Source organism: Cottoperca gobio, unplaced genomic scaffold, assembly GCF_900634415.1.
Source record: "Cottoperca gobio unplaced genomic scaffold, fCotGob3.1 fCotGob3_124arrow_ctg1, whole genome shotgun sequence".
In the NCBI taxonomy this organism is placed as follows: Eukaryota; Metazoa; Chordata; class Actinopteri; order Perciformes; family Bovichtidae; genus Cottoperca; species Cottoperca gobio.
Window position 1 is genome coordinate 678,350 of NW_021166794.1, and position 24,964 is coordinate 703,313.

Here is a 24,964-nt window from a genome sequence, read left to right on the forward strand (position 1 = left end):
TCCTTAAACATGTTTGTACTTAAATCTTTATACTTTTGTATCTTCATGTATTTATGTAGAGGAGTTTCAAAATGACCTGCCATGTACGACATGTTTTTCAAATTAAAACTCATTCTTCTAACAAGTCCCCTTCGGAGCACTGACTCTCATTTAAGGGTTATGGCTTTATTTATTTCAAAATTAGACATTTGTCCGCTGAAAAAATAAATAATAAAATAAAGAATTACGATTACCGAATGAAGCATGTGCTTGTCAAAAAAAGACTGGGTCCCACGCAGTTTACATATTATTGTTGTTTTGAAACTGAATTCCGTTTTCTTAATGGTAAATAGGGAGGTGCCATCTGAAGTGTGTATCGCTCTGAACACAGTTATTCATCCTGCTGCCCTCACACATTCAGTAACAGAGAAAATCCATCCTGAAACTATTGTACCCAACATTTACACACACACACACACACACTGGAATCATCTTTCAGCGCATGCCTTCAGCCGAGGCTGCCAGCTTACATCATACACTTTGTTTGTGTCTCCAGGCAGTGAAGTTGTACAGAAGCGTGTTCTGTTCATTCTGCTGGAGGCCCAACGATACACAGACCTGCAGCTCAGCAGAGAGCCGCTTCATTGCACTCTTTTTCTACTTTATCATATTACAGCAACATCGTCCTGCAGCTTGACTCCTGCAGCAGTGTTGTTGAGACGTGCAGGACGAATTAAGTGGATGAAACAAAGCTCACCTCGCATCAACCGACTCATAAGTGTGGATTATGAGGTGTGGAAGGACTTCTTCCTGAGGCAAAGTATGTCATTGTTCTTTCATGGTGATGCAGCAAACTGAAATATCTGCTGGATGCTGTAGAGATATTTCAGTCTGGAACAAACTAGTGGACAGACGGAGCATATTTGCCGTCCCTAGAGCCTAACACACAGTGTTGGTCTACTTCTGTCCAACAGGTCTGAAAGAAGGAACAATAACGAGAATGATGTGACAGAGACAAATGGTGACTGTTCAACAATTTATAACTGTAGATTTGCAGCGTTGTGGGTCATTTATCCTTCTTTGACATTGGGTGTGTTCGTTTATTAAATCTGGCACTCTACACTAAAATGAGAGCGCTGTTGGTCGAAGACACAGAGCTTTCTTTTTCTATATAGATTAACAAACGGGTCAATTTAAATGCATGAAATAAAAAAATAATTCTCTCGATATGTATAATACAAAATTAAGTGCCTCTTGCCTCTTGCCTCTAGCGCACCGCTTCAAAAAAGCCTCCGAGTGCTGCCCTCATTTGTCAAATTATTTCAACTTTGATCTCGACCTTTCAATGCGCAACCAATCAGATAAGAGCTGTAAGTGCCACAATCGGGGGATGTAACCATAGAAACAAAAGCTACCTTGCGGTGAGAGCACAGGGAACATTTCCTATCATGTGAAGGCAGCTTGAGCCCATCTGGGGAACTGTATGTCTATTACATCAAACAATTATAAAACAGCAGCATGCTATGAAATGCTGGACATGTTTGAGGAGGATGAAGTTGTTTAACTTTATTGAGAGGATCATTTATTCAGAATGTCCTCGGGACAAAGTAGATACAAGGATGTTTGCTTCTTAATGCAGCCAACACAGGACATAAAGGTAATGTGAATCTTTGTGACCCAAACACACTAGAGTTTGTCAGAAAGTATAATAAGGCTGAGACTCCAGATGTTTGCGTTGACAACAGAGGATGGTTCTGTCATCAGATTCCATCAAAGCTGTTGTGTTTTAAAAAATAACTTTGTTTGACTTATCTGAAACGAGACAGAACAAACACACTGGAGGTTTCTCTGTGTTTGTGCAGAATTATTTTATTTATGTTGTGACCTTTGTAGCTTGTAAGCACATTATTGTTTTCTCTGAGAAGCCTAATGCCTCCACCATCCCCCTCTCCCATCCTCCTCCTCCTCCTCTTCCTCACCCTGTGTCCTGAGCTGAGGAGCTATGAGGCTCCTGAAGATAAGCAGGATGTGTTTGCTAGAAGAGCCTGTCCCGCCTTCCTGACCTTCACCAACGCTGCCTACCTGGCTGGAGTCACTGTGGAGCTTCCCTGCCACTGCAAACCCCAACAGGTAACAGCTAACCCTAACCCTAACCCTAACCAACCAGGAAGTTTGTTGTTTTGGAACTACATTTATGAATCCATCACAATAAAGCTCTGAAAATCAATCAATCAGACTGAGGAAGAAAGTCTGACAGATATATGTTGTATGTAATCTAGGTATGACATTTAGTTTCCTTTAAATAAATCTTGTTTTTATCTTACAGGTCACATGTTATGCGATTGTCCACGTTCGTACTTGTATTTTGTTTCTACTCGACCATGTTTACATGCTTTAATACTGTGTGTCTGAATACACCTGTATCTGAAATGCTCCGTTTAAGCGCGTTTTAACAAAATTGCGTTACTAGGCAACTGCTTGGGTCCATGTTTACTTCCTGTCAGGTGATGTCATTCACAAACACTGCAACACATTTAGAATGTTTACATCACAACTTTACAGAAATCCTGACACATATTCTGAATACAGGCTGTGTGTAATCCTCGATTGAGCGTTAAGATACTTGTTTATATAGCACTAAAACAATGTTTTATAATAAAACAAATACATGACAATCTCACGTTTTACATTATGGGACCTCTAGGGTCCGTACACATGCTGTTTTTTGCCATCACTAATCGCAAGCGTTCACAGGCTCCGCTTTTTCACCATGAGTTAAAAGTAGTTCAACTTTTGGAACGCAGCAGTGTGCAAAGCATGTTATGTATTGAGGAACAACCAACCACAGCAGGCAGATCTCTTTACATTACATATGAAGGAGAAGTTGACAAGTTTTAATTCAGGGCTAACTAGCTTTAAGATCTGCTATATTCCTTTTATGAGCACCATTGCCAAAATGTCACTTGAAACACAATATAGTTATAGTATAACCACCATGTAGAATGAGAAGTGTCCTGGAAAAGGATCCTGGAAAGAATTGGCCGGGTGAATTTCAGGTTCAAATGATGTGTTCAACAGCTTATATATTGAAATATATTCTCTGAATGTCAGTTACATGTAGAGGTTTTAGAGGACATAGTCCTTCATCAATCCGAAACATGTTTGTGTGTGATATAATTAGCGAAACATAACATTGCAAGATAACACATCCTTCTTTATTTGTACAAAACCAGCTGTCTAAATGGCTGCAGTTGTTATCGAGCTGCTCTGCTGCTGCAATCCTCAGCCTCTCGTCAGCTTTGCTGATAAGTAGGATTTGTAGAACAAAGACAAATATGTGGAAGAGGAAATCGAGCAGCTAAATGGAGCGTGGTAAAACAGAGGAGAAAAGAGAGAGACTTACATTTTAACATCTGCTAAATTCATCTGCTAAGTCTCAATTGAAAAACATTGTTGACCATCAGCAGATGTATATATAGTTATTTAGATCCCTGTGTATTTCAGATCAAATCAGTCGTGTGGTTCTTTAGGAAACATCTGGGCGGCTCCAAGGAGACCAGAGTCCTGACTGATCACCATGGCAACAGGCTGCTGGACCCCAGTAGTGTTCCTCATAGCGGAGATCTGCGGAGTCGATTCTCTATCCGTCTCTTCAGCCTGCTGATCTTCAGAGCGGGGCCCGACGATTCCGGCATATACATCTGCGGCTCTGTCCACAAAGACTTCTTCTACGGTTACGACCTGGACATCCAGGAGGCACGCACGCTCAGCTTTACTCCGAGGTAACGAGAACGAGACCAAAGACTGGGCCTTTATTAGAAAGCCGACACTGACGATGAAAGTAGAACTCGCTGCTGTCCAGTATGTATCGACACTTAAAGTCGATTTCTGTGTGAGACATCCCACCATCACTTGAGGCTTTTAATATATATTATATTTGATTCTGTTTACGCTAAATGGATCACATGTTACCCCTCACATGCAGGTGGGTGAAAGACAGAGATAAGAGAGATCCTATCAACTTTGTGATGAACATGACATACATTATATCTCCATATGTGCATCCTATGTTTATTATGAAGAATGAAAAATCCATGAAGAACCACTTGGCTGACTCCAATTAAAATGTGATGCTCTTAGGCTCATTCTGGAAACTATGAGCAAGACAGGGAAAGAAGGAAAAGGACTGCTGTACCGGGTCTTTACCAGCTTCCGGCAGTGGACAGTCTGCGATCGCTGTGGAAGACCTGGAGAGCAGGTTCGTGTGGGACTCTGCTACATCCACTCCCACTACCTGCATATACGCTACAGAAGGGTCAATCAGACGGTCACTTCATGCGGCTCGGGGGCGGTGCCCACGGTGTTCGGACAACTAAAGCAGCGCGGAGTTGGAGCCAAGCTAGAGGTCAAAAGCTGTCAAGTCACTTGTCAAACTCAATCTCCGACTTCCACCACAATCCACGCTCTGATGGCATTTCTTGGCTACAAGTAAGCACATAGATAAGTATTTGGATATTCACATGAAAGACAGGATGTGAAAGGGAAGTGATCTATCCCAATGGTTAGATGGCTGCCATTGTTGTGAATGAGAAGCAAATTGCAAAGCTTGATGTCAGGAAATTACCAATAAATTAGATTTTGGATCTAAAGGTGGCGCAGGAGGACATTTCATACAGTATCTGATATTGAAAGGGTTCATCCATTGGAGAGCAATGATGTACATGGTAAAGGTCATACAAATATCTACATTAGATTTAGATATTTCAATTTTTTGTCCCGATGAAAGCGCTAGAGAAAGGTTTTGGGGCTCACCAAAAAAAATTAGGATTCATCCTCTGAGTAGCGTGAATTCAGCCATCTATTTTCATTTAACTTGTCATGGACGTGACCTGATACAAGGTCAATAGGGCACCAACATATTCTTCTGGGGACCATGAATCTGGCAAGAAATTGGAGTGAAAGATTGTCAAAGTTGATATCATGCTAGCAGGTCCAGAATGTGATTCTTGCTAAATCTACCACCCAAACTGAAGTAGCAGTAAAACATTGTGAATGTCATGAATCTCTGTTTGTGTGTTACAGCTCTGCCTCCCTGCCAGTGTTCTACCTGAACCACCCTGCGGACCGTGTCCTGACCCTTGGCTGTCCCGCGGCGCGACCTAACATGGCCGTGGCCTGGGACCAAGGATCTGAACCCATCTACCGATCTGAACACTCGGCAGGTCGTAACCTCAGCACCACACGCCCCAGGCTGCTGATAGACACCGGACACCACTTGGTGTTCAAACCTGCAAAAACTCAGGACTCAGGTATCGACTGTTTACTGTAATGAATCAACGGCGATGTCTATAGGCCAGGAGAAGTCTTGTGAAAACCTTTTGTTTATCAATCTATATTTGACATTATGCCAATCAGATCAGCATAAGATAGTTTGTGTGATACATACGTACATGTATTGATGTTAAAGTCTGTACCTGCCAGCGATCAATTTTCTGTCTCCATTTTTTAAACGTTTCAACCTGGTTGTTTAATTTGACTAAAATGGCATTTTTGTTAATTAGGTGTCTACTACTGCTGGCTGCAGGGTCACCGAGCCGCTGAGATACGTCTGCTGGTCTACGCTCATTTGGGGCCGGGACAGTCAGTGACATCACATCCGGACTTCCCCACAGCTCTCAATACTGTGTTGAGATCATATGCTATCATGACAGCTGTGTTTTGCCTGATACTGTTCGGCAGAGCTGGAGTCAGACACCTCACAGACACTGGAGAAACACACGTGGATTAAACTTAAAATGAATAGTAAATAATCATTGTTTGACTGAATACTTTAAAATCATAACAAATTGGACATACGTGTTCTCCGCCGATTGTCGATGTTGGAAATGTGCATGTTTAAATCGAGGCGAAACCTCGAGAAACAGCTTGTATGATCGCAAGGTTTTACATTTGTGTTGTTTAGAGTGAAACCACACATACATTAATAACAGTGCTAGCGAGAACAGTGCAAACAGCGGCAACAGAGCTGACAGAGTTTACTTGAGTAGGAACCAGAGGGTGGGCTTTACAATTCTGTGACCGCGGCGGTAACCGCGGTACCAGTTAGCTTGGCATTAGGGCACACACACACACACGCACACGCACACACACACACACACACACACACAGGGACTCACAGGCACACGTGGCTGGACCGTAAATTGCCAGAACCTCATGTTAATGGTACTTTTTTCTGCATTCTTTTTCCAGTTCTGTCTTTTATTCTTTCTTTTTTTTAATTTCTGTCGATCTAAGTTTTGCGCAAGCTAACGTCATTCCCTCCTTCATACCTCTGAAGTTGTCAGAATGCAGAAGGTCTCTGAATGCAGCTTTGTTTAAGACCGAGATGCGTACAAAACATTTTGAATTTTAATACTCAGTAGAGTTGTGTTATTTATCTTTAACCACAAACGTAAACAATATTAAAGAAGCATTGAAGTTCATTCTTCCACCTCACAAATAGTAGCTTGACAAAACAATTGCAACTGATCAAGGTCCACTTCCTTGCTTCAACCATATCACATGGTCTTCATCGGAAAATTGAGTTTGCTAAGTTTCCATGGAGATAGAGACGCAAGCTCAGTTAGGGGGATTCAGACCTAAAACAGCCGTGCGTTTTACAGCCCTGGGAAGTTATAATGGCGGCAACTGTTTTATATTTGTCGCAACAATTACCAGGTAAACAGTGAAAATACAGCGTTCAGTGTGCAAAACAATGCATCAGGAATGTGTGCTTGCATGTATGTGATTGTTAGTATATCCGTCAGGTTAAGATGTTTCTAATACTTCTGTGCATAATTATATTAATAAAATGACTTTCAGTTCAACACGACTCATTTCCCTTGTTAATGTATGAGCGGAGCTCCGTCGTCAATTATAATTATTACAATTAATTTTTCACTGGGAAGCCAGGCATTGAATTTATTGAGAAAGACCTAATTTGATTTGATTACCATCTTGTTCTACATCTGCACGAGCCTTTCAAAAATGATGAATTGATGCCTTTTTTCAGATGATTGTGATTCTACATCAGAATCTGAAGAAACCCTTTAGATGGAGAAACTGTCTCTTCCTCTGTTGGATCTTATTTTCCATTCTTTACATCGCACCATTGTTCTCTTCTCATGTGTGATTATGTCCCCACTCTGGCTTCTTACTAGCTATTAATCCTACTTACTTTATTCCCCAGGATTTGAGAACATTGCTGGTTTCACTGAAGCCTTACAATCATTCAGCCACTTATTTACAGCTGAGATCAAAGGCCAACACCAGTTGACAGACTGTGAGGAGAGAAAGCCAGAAGGACTCGGGTCTTAAAGAGCAAGTGTGAGAAGCAACTGCATTTAAGGTAAAGGAAAGGTCCTGAGAAACAAAAGGGTTTATCATCTGGGAAGCATGATTATACTCAGATTCCATTTGTAAATCTGCCAGGTTATCAGATATTTTGTGTGTAAATATGACATTTTGCCCTGATGGTGACGCTAGAAGAGTTATCATCTGGGCATGATGAATATCAGTGCCAGATTCCATGGAAATCTAGCATGTTGATGTTGATATAGTAGAGTGTTGATCTTCACTTGAAAACTTGCTAGATCATCACGCTCACATGACCAACTTCTGTAAATTTGGCAAACAGGTTGCCAGAGGAGAGTTTCTTGGCTTCAGAGGAATATCTTCCTCGCCTGCACCTTCAGAAGCTTCATCTACCACAGCAGTCTTAAAAGCAAACAGTAGGACTGAAAAGAACCTTTGTAATGAATCATTAGAGCTTATTTATTCTTTCTTTTATTTATGGACCTCTTCTCTGTTGATATACTCATGGGCAGTAAGCAGGTATAATTTGAGAAAATTAATAAATGACACGATAACCAAAAATGTAAATCATGGATAAAATGTATGATGTGAAAAAAACATATGCTTGATAATATTACTGCAGGAAGTTTAATTAAATCATAATTTACTTTTAAAATATGATGTGGGGCTTCTGACATTAGTTTGCATAATTGGTCAACGGTACAAAACATTTTAAAGTGAAAAATGAGGCAGTGACTCATTCTTGTTACATTGCCTGTTGTAATGTGTTTGCAATGCATCTGAAGAGATGGCTCCTCTGTAAAAAGCATAATGTAAATAAAGATAATTAATTCATCTGTTCATTAATCAAGCCCATAAACGTCTGTGTGGTGTTTATGGAAAATGCAGCTTGGGGAAGAGGGGGACAATAACACAACAACCAATGATTGAGCGAGTCAGAGTAGGAGTGAACGTGTATAATTGTTTATTGCAAAAATTAACTGGTTCCAATGAACTCTCTCAAAAGTAAGGGTGAGGAAGGGACCAAATGGTTGAGCCAAACAAAATAAATAAAACGAGGCCTGGCTACTACTGTCCGTGCAAACAAAACACAAACAAAATCCATGAGCGAACCAATTGGATGGAAAGCTTCAATGCTTCATGAAGCTTCATCTCGCCATCACACCACTCACATGTTACCGCACACATAGCATTGTATATCATTTGCTTGGTCAAGGACGTCAGCAGTAGACCATGACTCAGGCTGAAGAGAGAGCAGGCCAGCTCTTCCTGGTCCTCCTTTATTGAGGGCCCTTCCTCCTGATAGGCCAGCCAATCAGGAAATCACCACCTAATTAGCTGACAGGTGAGAGAAGAGGGGGAGGAGAGAAAAAACACAGCAAGACCAACACACAACCTGCCTGGCACGTAACACCCCCTCCCCATTCCAAACCTCTTGGGAACTGCCACTTAACATCTACCAAGCACGTGAATGTTGTCAGACCCCTTTTTATGAATTATTTTGAGATTGAAGTTCTGTACAATCAGTGCCCAACGCATGAGACGTTGCTTGCTGTTGTACATCCTGGACAAAAACACGAGGGGATTATGGTCAGTGAAAACTTGGACAGGATCAACTCTTGAACCGAGATAAACTTTGAAATGCTGTAATGCCAACAACAGGGCCAAGGCTTCTTTTTCAATTGTGGAGTACTTCAGTTGATGCGTGTTAAACTTGCGGGAAAAGTAACTCACTGGGTGTTCTTCCCTACCTGTGCAATCTGGGAAGAAGGTTTCACTTCACATACCTCATGACCTCCCTCTCTGCTCTTATTTTGAAGTACAAGCACCCTGCTGTATTGCAGCGTCTCCTCATGCCATGTACGTTCCCATCTGTTATGCAACTCCCATGTGCACAAATGATACAAATTCACCAGATATTTTTCCCATTTTATGGAGCTGCCGTGTAAGTGCAGCAGCAGCAGCTGTTCACATTACTGTCTGTGTAAGTCACACTCTAAAAGTTAATGAATTCTCCATTTAAACAACCGATCCTTCTTCACGTTCAGAAAACACACATTCTACACATGATTTAACTCAGGAAAGTGAGAAAACATAGAAAACAAGTAAGAAACAATATATTAACATTCAAATCAAATATAAATGCAGGGGGATGATTTGTATTGCCCCTTTTTCTCCATCCATGCTTCATTTAGAAACTCTAGCTTCTGGTTTGTTAAAATACCAAATATGTTTTGTACCTTGTAGACAAGAATCTATAAGGTATTCACACATGTGTTGCATTACTTGTCTTTAGGAGAACCTTGATGCAAAGATTTAAAGCATTTCATTGACCAGAATATAATGTTTGGTAGTGATAGCTTAGGTGGTTAGTTGGTTAAAAATAGCAAACATTGGGCGGCTTTTTGTGTAAAAAGAGTATTTCTCAGCCAATTCTTTACAACCACATACGCTGGTGTAAGTGAAATGTATTCTCAGTCAAGGCTGCACCTTGCTGCCAATTCTAGTTTTTACGGACTTAATCACAAGCTGCAGCCGAGGAATGGAAACTTTAAGATTGCATTTTGCTGATGATAGAACTGGCTGCAACTACCTGCTACTTCAAGTGCGCAATAAGGAGGTTTGCATGCAAAAAACAACAAGAGGCCAGAATGTTTCCTGGATGCCTCCCTGTGGAGGTATTCAAGGCATGTCTGATTGGAAGGAGACCAGAGGAGGATGGAGCTGGAAGGAGCGGTGAGGGAGATTACATTACATTAAGTCTCTGGGATGCTTTGCCTTCTCCCACCACCGATTTGATTAAAATAATTTGCAGAAAGTGGACGGATGGAGCCTGAACCTTTGAATCGCTGTCCATATCTCAATTTCTTGAGGACAAAAAAAACCTTAGAAATCAGGACTTTGCAGGCAGAATATAAAAATGTGGACTTCACCTTCAGCGCTATTATAGACGGAACACTTATCATCGTCAGCACAACCCTGGAACCACCATCTTTCCTTCAGACATGGATTCAATCTTTAAAAAGTGACAAAAAAATGAGTTGTTTGTGTGCACAGATAAAGAAAATGCTGTAAATGGAGGATGCTGCGATGCTTTAGCACAGGGGTGGGGAACCTCCGGCCTGTGTAAGGCACGCAAGACCATTTGACCATTTTCCCTGGCCAAGGTCAGGGTCCATAAACACAACACGAGCGGAACGTGTCATCACGTGGTCACGTCATGTCAAAGAAACGTTAATGTTAAACGGGACCGTCATCGACATCAGTGAACGCAGCGTGGCGAGTGTAAAACTGAGAAAGGTGGATGCGGAATGTCGCACTTTCCAGGAGAAATGGACGAACGATTATTTCTTTGTGGAAGTAAAAGGCCAGTGTGCCTAGTTTGTGCGGACGCGCTTGCGGTGATGAAAAAGGCTCTCGATCGTCATTACAGCGCGAAACATGCCAAACTGCACGAGCTGAGAGGACGAGTGCGTTTGGATAAAGTTAACGCTCTTCGGCGGAGTTTGGCCCAACAAGCAGCTCTCTGCAGAGCGGAACATACAAACATGGGAAGATAAAACAGAAAGCATGGATGAAGAAGTTGCTGTTTTTGCACAGCATGAAAGAAAGGTGAAAGGAATGGGCTGTGTCTTTTAGAAGAGGTTATGGATTCAATAGTTAGTATGGCCCTTGAAGGATTTTGAAAAAATTGAAATGGCACTTCATAGGAAAAAGTTTTAGCACGAGTTAGGCTTTCATAATCAGAAGGTTGACTGCTCATAATGTAGCACACACTGCGTCCGCTCCTGCCACATGCCCTTGAGCAAGTTCTCTAATCTAATTCTACAGAAAGAAACATTCCTGCACATTTGTGTTGGAGGTGAACGAGACTCCGCCCTCGCACTCGGCAGCACCACCTCATTGGCCCCTGTTAGGTAACTTTCCGTCACATTGAGCCGACTGTGAGAGAGAGATTTGGACCACACACCGCAGCCATTAATCAACTTGTTAGTGCATCCAGGCCAGCAGTGTAGCATGTAGGCTGTCTGCTGGAAGATAAATGGACGGAGATGAACTAGTTTCTTAACCTTTGTTTTGCCTCGGGAATACAGAAGGAATACTTAAACCTATCCGCAGTAATGCTACCTGCCTGTTGCTCCACCACATCAACAAGACATAACTTCACATATTTCTCATTTGCTGCCACTTTGTTGATTTGAAGTAATTGCCAAAAATGTGAACACACTCATTACAGTGCTCTCAGTACCTCTCAGTTAGCAGGCAGAGTTACACAACTACACAACACTCCCTGTGGAGAGTGTGGGTGGAATTAGGGAAGCTGTAAAAACAAAAATAATATGTACTATATTTATTTATTTTGCCCCATCATCTCATTCCAGTAACATTCATCTCGTACCAGGTGTGGATTTTTTTAACTTGTCCTTATAGCTTCTTGGTTATTGTTAGGGGAAGATCAGGGTTAAAAGAAACCCATGTTGAGAGTAGTGATAGGATGAGATTACGGTTCACATCCTATCAACCTCTTCCCTAAATGAAAAGAATAGAATCTTGTTCGTGTGCATCAACATCGACCACGCAGCCTGAGTGTTGTGTTTCTGCCCCGTAACTCTTGAAGTTGATGGAGTCGCTTCATAGCTGCACAAAACATCCTCTACTTTGTCACATTGATCCAAAGCTGTTGTTTTTTTAATGGAAGGCTGTAAATCTGCAGCTCTCGCATTTAAACGGAAACAGCCTGTAGCCCGTGTTTCACTGAATGGAGACACATTGATGGAAAGAGGGATAAAATAAATCTTATATAGCCACGTGCTTTTGAATTGAAAGGACACGAAGAAGAGACGCGATTATCACAGCGAAGAATTCCGAGTCGATATTTGGGTCCCCTGTTGAGAATATGTGCCCAGGTTTAGAGGAGGAAACGTACTCCTGAAGAGAACAGAACATTCTGTATCTAACAGGGACGTTTGCTGTTATTACAAAGTGAGCAAATGCTAACAGCAATTCCTCTGAGGACTTGAGGCATTAGGTTAAACAGATAACAAACTATACAATATGTTTTTTTATGATCCCTAATGGTACCTGCTTTTGAAACATCAGTCTCCCAGACTTTTCTGGTTCAACTCCAATACTTTGGAGATTAATGTAATTTAGTTGTTTGTGATGCTGACAGCATAAAAAGGAAAAATGGGATTTACAAACTTCAGCAGCAATGTGTCTTTTCCAGATAATCCCGAGAACACTACCAACAATTCCTACTGGGACTGCTGCAGAAGTGCCAATTAAAAACTGGTGACAGTGAGGTCTGTGGAACAGCCAGAATAAATGGGACTCTCTGCTGCTGTGGAGGTTTTAAATCACACTTTTAGCCACGCTGGTGGTTCGGCTCCAGGGGCAGGAATGTCAGCCGGTCCCCTCACTTTGGTCCAGATGAAAATAACTCAACATATTTGGGAGGACTTTCATGAAACTTTTAGCAGACATTCTCATATGTATATACAGTATATATATATTATATATATATAGTATATATATATATATTTTATAAAACGGACATGTGATCTGATTGGTTCTTACCCGTGGTATAATGTGCGTATATCACGGGTAGAATTGACACAAGTCAGTATCCCTCCGCCTCTGAGAAAAAACTACAACCATTACAGCTGTTAAATTACGTCCGTTAAGAAACAAACTTACAAAGCTTTACTATGTAAATAAGAACAGTGTTCCATTTGTTCGGTTGCTTTTATTATAAATAATATCAGCGTGAAATGACAATAATGAAATACGTACTATACAGGCTGAAACACAGACGTGTTTACAGTTCAATCTGGTTCCGGGTTCCGGCCGCGCATGCGCCAATACAAGGGACCGTACAATGTTCTCTACTCTGGAGGAGTGGATTGATCAGTGCCTATCTCCAGAGAAGAAAGACCCTAAAAGACAACATGCAGAGCTACGAAATGAACAGAACACCGCGCTAGCTGTTAGAGCGCTAGCTGTTAGCGCGCTAGCTGTTAGCACTATGTTTTGTGCAGAAGGCAATGGAGGGACTATTTTATTTGAACATCATTATTTAATAATAAAAACTATTTAAATTGGAGTGTGTATTTTTCTTTCATATTGCCACACTTGGTAACCGTTTTATAAAAGCAATAGCTCACTTCAGACCATGATATATGGTCATTATATCACAGTTAAGGGCCGAACCACGCCCCTGTGATACTGTGATATAATGAGCATATACCACGGCCTGTCGGGAGCTATTGCTTAAATATATATATATATATATATATATATATATATATATATATATATATATATATATATATATATATATATATATATATATACTGTATATATATATACTGTGTGTATATATATATATATATATATATATATATATATATATATATATATATATATATATATACTGTATATATATATATATATATATACTGTATATATATACTGTATATATATACAGTATATATAGAATACATTGATATATATATTATATATAATATATATAGATGTATATATTATATATGTATATGTACATAATATATATTATAAATAATATATATTATATTATATATATTTATTCTATAGATTCTATATTCTATTTAATAATAATAATAATAATAATAATAATAATAATAATAATGATACTGTAGTGACCCACTGGGAACGACATTCACTGAACACTATGAGAGGAGATACGTCTCCTTTAAGACAGGTAACCCAGGAGCTTGCTGGAAAAGGTTAAGAGTTAACGGAAGTGAGAAATGGAGGTGTTATTATTGTTTTACCTGTCGTGACTGTTGTGGTTGGAGGCTTGACTACTGCCGCTGTATCGCTGTTCATGATGGGAAGTAAACGTTCGACTTGACAACTTGTCTATCGTCTCCTCGTTACTACGCACGCCCACAATACGGTATATATGTACAGTCCCAAACCATTTATGGTGATTGTTCATAATCTGCTCTGAAATGTATATGACAGTGATCAGAGCTCTCTGGCTCCATACGGATTGTTGGCCTCCAGTTTTCTCTTCAGAACAGTGTTGGACTTTCTGGCTCATCTGTTACAAACACATTTGTTATTGTACAATCCTTCACCTTGTTCAGTCTATACAACTATACTCCGCATACACAAATATGGAAATGTGTTTGCTGCAAAACAGAAAAAAGGCATGAGATGGGAAGAAAAAAGAACAGAGGTTGGTCAATATTATGGAGAAGTTGAGGCTGAAATGAAGGTGACTGACAGCAGCTGGAACACACTGGACTGGACAGAATTGCCCAGAAAAGGTTTGGGAGAGGGTAAGCCAATACTGGCCTTTGCTAAGTAAACACAGTAGGTTATGTCAAAGATGAATGATGGCAGTCTAACAGCTCGTCAGCTGTTCGTCTCGCCTGCGTTGGTAGAAAAGAAAGGTTATTATTTTAACTGTGTAGTAACAGTCAGTGGAGGACTGAAGTGCTTCATAGGTCCCCCAACGAAATGGATGAAAATGTATCAGACAGAACAATATTTATATATATATATATATATATATATATATATATATATATATATATATATATATATATATATATATATATAGATGTATATATATATAGATGTCTTGGTTGCTTTTAAAATAATGGTCCCACTCAGAGTCCAAGGACTCTTCAAGCTGAGAGTCAGCACTTAAACCTTACAGTCGCTGATGAGTATCAAATCCTAGATGCTGCATGTGACTCGCAGCAGTGGGATATTTCTAAGATTCACATACGTTTAGTTGCAGTTACAAATCGACCAATACATCATTTATCAATCCGGAAATAATATTGTATTTTCTGAGTCATTGTACAGGAAGACATATAAAAATAAATTGTGTGTGACAGACACACACAGATATACACACACACACACACACACACACACAGACACACACACACACACACACACACACACAGACACACACAGACACAGACACACACACACACACAGACACACACAGACACACACACACACACACGCAATGCAGTGTTTTGCTGATGCCGTACACAACAACTCATCATTTTCCTTATTAAAATAATGTTTCCCATAATTTTTTATTTGTTTATAAATATTTGGTATTTTTATTTTATGTTACTAAAAAGGTACAAGAAGTTATACGACATAAGGCCAGTTTTAATGCATAGAAAGCTGGCAGTTATCATGTTTCTTTATCTGAAAAATGTTTCTACAACAAACTCAAATCAACCAAAGATGGATATGTGTTGCAGTGCTGTGCCACTGGATTGCATTATGTTGGACTTACAACTTTATTGAAAACTATTCTGCTGCATACCAGGTAAGTTTCCAAAAAATATTTAAACATTTGACTAAAAACAACGGCCAAATCACAATATGTCTCTACATAATACAGTCGTGATTTCGTAGAGAATAATCATCAACACAACGAGGCTGCTGTTGCAGATGCATTGAGAGAATGAGAATGTCAAGTCATTGTTTTCTATTTGTTTTTGGGACCATCGCTGACCGTCCACCAGAAGAGCAGAATTAATTGGTCATATTTCCATTCTCTGCCGTGAAACAAATAATCAATTTGTGCTGGGAAAATGAGACGTTGTTTGTTTGTGACGCCAGAGAGACGGGCGGAGCGGGAAGGTGAAGCCTCACAAACCCAGACAGGTAATTGTGTTGCTGCCTGACATCACCCAGAGACGCAGATCTGGATGCGAGTTGCACTTCACTCGGGAAGGTGAGGCACAGAAAAAAAAACAATACAAGAAGCATTTTACTGCACAGAGTTTGGAGGAGTTAGATGACTCAGTAATGATTATACAGATGATCCGCCTCATCAACTCATAAACTGAAAAATGTTAACGTATTTCTATATCATTTTGTCCAACACTGATAATAATGATTATATAAGTTATCGCTTTTTCCGCGCAATTTAAAAATAATGGTCTTTTGTGTTGATAGCTCCAAGGAATAAAAATAATTGGTTGTTTGAATGCCTCAACACCAAAGACCTGCATGTCATGTGACCTGCGAGTCATGTGACCTGTGAGTCATGTGACCTGCGACCTGCATGTACTCCACTGTGTAGGTCTCACGACCTCACGCTGAGTTTACTAACATTACTCTCACACTCTATATGTATTAGATTAGTGATTTTCTTTCTATTAGTTCTTGAAGCAACATCCCTCTCTGAGAACAAACACATCTGTGTTGTGCACTTCACAGGCGTTGAACACTGTGTCCTTGGGAGCACCTGTCTGAGCGCCTTTTCTGTAAATGAATAAATTCCATCGTGCGACAATTAAAGCCTCAACAAGCGACGAAAATCAGGCGAAATCACACAAATCAGGAAAGTCTCATTGTGGTCGAGATGCTGCAGAATCACTGGATTTGTTTAATAAATTGTGTTGACAAAATCAACATTTACAAAAGGCAAAAGAAAGTTTCAGCGCAGAGAGAAAGAACTTCACATAATGTGTAATTCAAATATTTCTGATTAATGAAGATACATTCAATATGTTGCTAAAATAGGTGGTTTTTTTTCTCTTGTTCTTCTCCCAGAGTGAGATAATTATTGTCTTCTATGAATAATTCTGTTTTGCATATTATTCTCTGGGTTTTTTTCAGGCAGTTTCCTCCCTGCTGAACGCCGCTGTGCAGCAGCGCTTAAGTCAGTCAACAAAAACAAAAGGGAAGCAGCTCAGCGGCAGATTGGTATGACGAGGAGATAAATGACGAGAGGAGAAAAGTGCTTTGTCTCCTCTCACGTGGTTACAGCTGTTACACTGAAGCATTAGTCTAAGTGAAAATAAAACATATTGCCTTTCTCTTCTCCGTTATTTGATCTTTTTCTTTTGATATCTAAATATTTTAACATAAATCTGTTCATCTATTTATTCTATTTGCATGATTGTTCTGTCGCTGTATTTTCTCTCGACATCACATTCATTTTTCTTTCCTTCCTTTATTTCCATCTCTGTCTCAGTCCTTTCTCCTCCTCTCAGTTTCCTCCCCTCCTCATCTATTCTCTGTCATTTCTTTCTCCATCACTCCCTCTTTTTTCTGCCCGGAGACACGCACCTCATTCATTCTTCTTACTTAAACTTGACTCGAAGTCAGGTTAAAGAAAAACCATCCATCAAACATGTCTCTCCTGTTCGGCCCTCCATCTTTTTTGCTTTCCCTCACTTTTTTATTGTTGTTCCAGTCGTCTCTGTGATATTTAAGTGATACCTCGAGGCGTGTATTTCCTCCACCCCCCTGACAATTTGCATCTAAATTAAACATTGTGAGAGAACACAAGGCAGTCGGTCATTATGCTGCTGTTTGTTTGATGGAAATATTAAAGCGTAGAGGACAGCCCTGATTGTGATTGTCGCTTCCTCCTGCATGTTTGCAAACTTGCTATTTGATTTCCCTTATCAAACGTACACATGTACAACTCAGGGAGTGAGTGTGTGTGTGTGTGTCTTCAAATGTCTTTTTTCTATTCAGAGTTGGGAAGTATTTCAAGAGATTTAACTGTGTATTGATTTGAGAAAATGACTGAAGCATTGTGAAACATCTCCAGTGTTCTGTATTACTCCAGCTCGTTCTCCGACGCACAAATGAAACCACACTTATTTATTATTTTATTGACTGAGAGCACAAAATTGTCTGCAGGTCTCGCAAAGATTTAATGTGATGGTTAAAGAACGGCTAAATCTTCGCAGAGCTCGGGAAGTAATTGATCCGGCGGGACATCTTTCACTACAGACACTGAAATGATTTTCCAATCCATGACCAGAAATATGATTTGCTCTCTTTTGTACAATGACCCCATCTTGCAGGTATTCTTGTGCATGTTCAAGTGGGACCAAAAACTCCTGGGGGGGGGCAGCCCCTTGAACACGCTGGAGTGATTACATATCCCATCTGGCCTGGCGATACCTCGGAGTCCTTCGGAAAGAGCGAGAGGAAGCGGCCGGAGAGAAGGACGTCTGGGATGCTAAAGACGAGATAATCAGCAGAGAAATGGCTGGATGGATGTAATATTAGTTCGTAGAGTCACGGTTCTCATTCTGCCTTATTGTAATGATCCATCTGTTTGACTAAAGATCCTGTGTTTAACTTACGTCCCGTCCCCTAAAATATCTGACTATACTGACTGTGCAAAGTCTGTCACCAGGGAAGTGTTTTCTTCTGACGGGACATGACACAAACGTACACCAGTCACATATTTAAAGCAATCTATAGTAAAGCAGTGGTAGACCCATGTTAAACACAATATTAAGTATTATTTACATAGGCTGCTTTAAAACAATCTGGAGGCAGACTTTAACTAGCTTCTAAGTCATAAAGGTTTTATCCAATTACCTGCATCGTGTTGGTGTAAGGCAGAAAAATCCCAGACAGGAATTCTCAAACCCTCGACGAGTAAAGCCTAAAACATCTGCGTGAGTAGAGGCCACTTAAGGAATGTGAAACTTATTGTGTCATTGACATTTTCAGGCACAGAGCTGCATGACAACAACCTTGAGTACTCCTATGGTTCTGTATTGTACTGTGCTGGCGTGTTTCACAGAAGGTCGGTAGAAAAATAAGGCTTTTTTTTCTGGGACAAAATGACCAACAAGGACCGCCAGAGAGAAGGAAGCCAAGTTACGTGTCCGTTTGTGGCCCCATAAAGATTCTGCTTTATATTTACAAGCTGTCAGCTTTCTCTCTCAATCAATATTCCCTTCCTTCCTCGACCCTCTCATTTGCTCTCTTGCCGTGTTTCTTTTCATCCTGTTCGTCCCTTCGTCTGTCGCTCTGTCTGTCTCTCCGTGTACGTCTCTTTGCCCTTATCTTCTCAGTCACGATGCGGCATGACGCCCTGCTTAGTATTCCCCTCAGTCACGTCTGTCGGCTCACACTCGATCACACACACGCACACACACACACACACACGCACACAGGCTGCAAGAACCCACTGGTAATGACTTACGTTTTCTTGCATAGGCTACAAATACATAAAGGCATGAGGTGCAAAGCCACACACGGATGTCTCGTGTCCTTGGCTCCGTGCTTTAATGTGCAGGAGGACACATGTTATGGTCATGCCGGTCCAATGTCACGGTCACTTTATATTACGGGGATGTGTTTTTGCAATCGGGCCACAGGAGCGTCTGGGTCATTCGCAGCAAGGACATTCAGTCTCGGCTTTCTGAAGGATGATTCTGTGGCGGTAAACCTTCACGTTCCCGCCGGCCTCCACTCACCCGACCTTCCAGATCTTTTCAAAGATAGCAGCCAAAAAAAAGATTTGAAAACAATTTGAGCTAAATGTGAAACCCATTAACAGTAATGTACTGTATTAATTAAAATAAAAGGATACCCTGAAAGCTCATCGTGTGCTAATTATCTAAGCCAATAGGTATGTTCTGGCAGAATGCAATAAACATATTAGAAGCAGATTGGAAATGGAAAGACGTTAATGAATGGAATGGTGAATAAATTAATATTTGCTCTGTGTGTCAGCCACACAAGAGGAACATTATTCAGCTTGAGACAAAGAAATCGCACTTATCACGGAGCTTCATCAATGTACTTCATATGCTGAGATAGACAAGAGGGGGGACACGGAGACTGGGGGAATGAAAATATATATTCTGCTGAGTGTCTGAAGTTGGTATTTCGGGCGAATTAACAAATGTGTGAACATTTATTGTAAAAAGAAGAAGGAAAGATTCCTAGTAAGAATGTTTCATTTGTTGTAAAAAAAAAAAATCAAGCAAAAATATATAAAATAAAGAACCGAAACTTCATTGGCGGCGGTAAAAATGACAGAAAGAATTATTATTATTATTATTATTATTATTTATGAGCTGTACGATAAGTGGATTCAAAACTACAAAAAAACTGAAGAATCAAACACACATCTAACAACTAAAATAAAGGGGATTTAAATCTTTACTTTTAACAATACAGTAGCAGATTTCCAGTTCAGAAAAAACTGTAAAGAAACTAGTTAACCTTTTGCCAACCATCTGCAGTTAATGAGCCTGAAGTGAAGAATGATGAATATGTGTGCCTGTTGGTTTAATGCCTCAGGTTTTAGGGGGTTTCTGCTACATAAAGATATAGCATTAATGTTTAATGCAGCGTAATACTGCAAAGGATTAGGCGGTAAGAATAGGGGGGATGAAGAAGGGGGGAGAGGAGGAGGAGGACGCGCTGGGAGGTAGAGGTGGTTAGAGCTGGGGAAGAGGAGATGAGAGGGCAGGAAAGGTGACGAGGTGAAGAGAGGAGCGGTGGTGAATATAATGGATTTGGTTTGAGGAGAAAAAGAGGAATAGAGGAGGTGAAAACAGGAGAGGAGGGGGGGATAAGTGATACAGGGCTGCACTGCTGTGGGCGTAGAAGAGGAAATGTGATCCAGAAAGTAAATGTTGAATAATACAATACCAGCAAATATTCAAACTTCTGTGAGAAGATTGGTAAGAGAAACCAAGGACAGAGTGGGAGCAGGAGAGGTGGCAGATAGACGGGTACGAGACTGAAAGCAATGTTATCCATCCCATCATCACTGTGTCAGAGGACACTCTGTCTCTCTCTGTCTCTCTCTGTCTCTCTCTGTCTCTCTCTGTCTCTCTCTCTCTGTCTCTCTGTCTGTCTGTCTCTCTGTCTGTCTCTCTCTGTCTGTCTGTCTGTCTGTCTCTCTCTCTCTCTCTCTGTCTCTCTCTCTCTCTCTCTCTCTCTCTCTCTCTCTCTCTCTCTCTCTCTCTCTCTCTCTCTCTCTCTCTCTCTCTCTGTCTCTCTCTCTCTCTCTCTCTCTCTCTGTCTGTCTGTCTGTCTGTCTGTCTGTCTGTCTCTCTGTCTCTCTGTCTGTCTGTCTCTCTCTCTCTGTCTGTCTGTCTGTCTGTCTGTCTCTCTGTCTGTCTCTCTCTCTCTCTCTCTCTCTCTGTCTCTCTGTCTGTCTGTCTGTCTGTCTGTCTGTCTGTCTCTCTGTCTGTCTGTCTGTCTGTCTCTCTCTCTCTGTCTGTCTGTCTGTCTGTCTCTCTGTCTGTCTCTCTCTCTCTCTCTCTCTCTCTCTGTCTCTCTGTCTGTGTCTCTCTCTCTGTGTCTGTCTGTCTGTCTCTTTTAAAATAATTTAAAAATGCTTTGTGCTGGTCAGGGGGAACTTAGCTGAAAGATATTTCAAAGGGGGGTAGATTATTAATTACAATAAATAAATCAAATATAAAATGGAATGAATGAAACACAATCAGAGGTGCACACGAGTGGAACAGAGCGTAAATGTGTGTATGTACATGATGAACGTTATGTTGTGGATTTTGGACCCCAGGAAGCCTATATGTGGACTAATTATGTATCCTTTTAAATAAATAAATTCAAAAAGCTTTTAGCAGCACTACTGGAGGCAACACAGCTACAGTTCCTTTTATATTTGATTTCTCTGGTGTTGCAGAAGCATACACACAAACAGCAGGGTTTGTCATGTCGTATCATTATCATGTCACAAGAGTGAGTGTGAAGAAGAGACAGCCTCCTGCTGAAACAGACTGACAGTGTTACAGGATGATGATGGTGTGATGTCCTGACAGAGCGGATCATCCAGACGTGTGCCTTGTCACCAATCTTTGAGTTCCTGTCAACTGTTTAAGCTGCACTCACATTATAGCAAATAGTTGTGTTTTCAGACGTCTTCATAACCGAGACTTCCGCTGTCGTCCTCAAACAACAACTCATTTCATTCTATATATCATGTTGTATTGAGATGGTGTCAGAAATATCAACTTCTCCATATTAATGTTGGCCCGTTAATACGTGGAGTAACTGAGATTTAATTTGCGATGAAATACAAATGACTTGAGGATTACCCACAAACCCTTGCTATTACTACTCAGTGAAAGGGCAATTCTTCAACACAAGATGCCCTAGTCGTTCCGTTTAGCGGGACTTAACGCAAACCTTTTTACTTGCTACTCCTTGCATAGCCATACTTAACATTGCACGATTATCTTTCAATGCAGTTACAGACTGAATCTGCTCTCATCGTGCAGCAAAGGGCCACGGGTGGGATTTGAACCCACCAGCTGAGCTACGAGGATGCCTGGTTTTAGGATTAGGATTAATGCAGCTCGAGGTTAACGTTGAGATTGAAGCTTGAATGTGGGATAAATGTTGTTGTCCCACAAAAGCAATGACTTTTCTTCCCTGTTGAATGTTTTTGGAGGTGCTTTTTCCTTGTCATGTGTGCTAAAGTCCACGATTTCAGTCTATACCAAAACAAACTGTCTTAAAATCTGATCCCCGGGAGTTGATTTTGACCTGAGACTTTGTCGGCCGAATGCATTGTGTGTCAATCTCAGTCCAGTTTGCCGCAATAATTAACTTGCTCTCTCCGTCTTTATTTCCTCTCTAACTCTCCACACTCATACACCCCCCCCCATGCTTTATCTCTTTCTCCTTCTCTCTCTCGCCCTGAGACAGAAAATGGAGGAGTTAATGGAGGCTCACCAAGGAATGACATGGAATTAGAGCTCTCTCTCACACACACACACACACACACACACACACACACACACACACAAAGACAGACAGTGATTTGGTCTGAGTGAGTCACACTGATAGCACTTAGTTTAGTGTGGCTCTCTAAGGTAAAGCTGTTAATACATGTTCGGGGGTGACAGACAGGAGAAGGAAAGATACACAGGAGACCTCCTTTACCGATTTATCCTGCACAGAGTGAAGCGAGTGAATACGGAACAGCATTCATGTATAAGTTACACAGCAGCCCTAAACATTTCTTGTAGCTAAATGAGGACGAAACTTAACATTAGGAATCACAAGGCACGAGTAAATAGTATAAGATCGCTACATGTTGCTTGAGGTTTTACTTATTCTCACCGTTTACATTCTCCGATATTTTGGGTGAGGAAATGTTTCTGATGAAGACCCTCCAAGATCAAGTGGCCAAATAAATAATTCATGGTCATAAATCTGAAAGCAGGATTTTCTTTTTTAGGCACCAGGAAGGCTGACATTTCAGAGGTGCTTTTCACTTCACAGTGATGGCACATCTTCGCTTGCAATTTCCTCTGAAATGAACACTGATGTAGTTTTCTGTACTTGCATTGCTTAAACACCAAAATGTCAGCTTTGTAGAAATAAACAGACCCGGGCCGGTTGAATGGGATTGTATTTGTAGCTGTTTTGTTGTGTCGGCCTTGCTGCCTTTATGGAGCAACAGGATAGAAAGATGGCAGTGATATTTCAAGTATTTCAGTGTATTATGGCTAAAAGGCTCCAGTATATATTTATCCAAAGGTTCCTTATAAGCACAAAACTAAACTGTCAATGGGTCCTCTTGCAATCTGATGTGTCATTTTGTGCCACATCATGATCTCCATTCAGACAGGATTGGTGTCGGGGAGGTCGGGTCATTTCATTTCTTCATCGGTGATGTTAATCTTGTCCAGATCAGCCATGTTCAAGACACTTCAGCCCCGAAGCCCCGCTGTGTGCACACAAACTCGAAAGCTGCTGTGATTATAATGCGTTTCATAACAGCTTCTATGGCATGGTGAAATAGACAAAAATAAATGTCTTATGGTTATCAGGTTTGGAACCATGTTGGGCTTGAATCAGGCTTCCTGTGGTTATAATCCCACATCTCTACAGACTGAGCTGCTTCTCCCACTTGATACCCTGCCGTTCTTACATTTGAACATACTTCAGTGAGGACATGTTTCAGTGTTAACGTGTTTCAGTTGTAAGTCTGTACACTTTGTTCCTCTGAAGGATGATGAAGATGAAGTTCTGCAGCTTCCAACTGATGTTTCTCTCTCTGGTTCTCTGTCCCGATCAGCTCGATCAGTGGCGAAGGACTCCACCTGGCAACCTGGAGACAAGAGTTCAACCCCCCCCCCCCCCCCAAGGTGCGTCACACAGTTGTGTATGTGATGAGTATGTGTGTGTGGTGTAGTTAGTCTGCTCACAACCTCCAACGCTCCAACGCCGCTCGTCGATTATAGTTTCTCGCCGTCGATTTCAACTTTGTGAATTTCAGAATGTCTACGCGTGGATCAAGCAGGGAGGGAAGTACAGGGCACGTTAAGTCAAAGTGACGGCCCAGGTGGTTCATGCTAGCTAAGGTTAGCATGCTTAGCATTTGAAGGTGAGAGAGGAACTGATCATGTGACCTTTACCTGGATTATTATCACATGAATCTGCCTTACTTAATGAATCATCTCGTCACCACAGGGGAGCACTACAGCTGCATATCAAGTCCTCATACTCTGTATTTTAAGGTTATGCAGATGGTTTGTCTTTTTTTGCAGACAGATATTGACCAACACTTACATTCAAGATGCTCCAAACATTTAAATTGTCCTGAAGGAACTCTAACTAAGAGCAGTTTGTGTTGTTTTTATACCTGTGATATCTTGTTTCGACAGGACAACGTTCATTCACTTCCACATCACTAGACATCACCACCTTGGTGCTGCCTCTGAAATTATAATCTTGTAGTGATTAGTTCCACTGGAGGAATTAGGACCTAATTTTATTTGCCTCAGGGTAGGACTAGTCAGTTTTGAGAGCACGCTGAGTGTTTCTCAATGAGTTTCATGTCAAGTTAATTTCTCTC

General features: G+C 40.9%; 1 protein-coding gene across 1 annotated transcript; it reads left to right on the plus strand.

Moving 5' to 3' along the window:
• Positions 1–1,908: 1,908 nt before the first annotated feature.
• On the plus strand, positions 1,909–6,082 carry LOC115004530 (Ig-like V-type domain-containing protein FAM187A). The gene is made up of 5 exons (XM_029426179.1): positions 1,909–2,109; positions 3,484–3,761; positions 4,120–4,467; positions 5,062–5,288; positions 5,541–6,082. Exons 1-5 carry the CDS (start codon positions 1,909–1,911, stop codon positions 5,765–5,767), a joined length of 1,281 nt encoding a protein of 426 aa, XP_029282039.1. The 3' UTR covers positions 5,768–6,082.
• Positions 6,083–24,964: the final 18,882 nt, after the last annotated feature.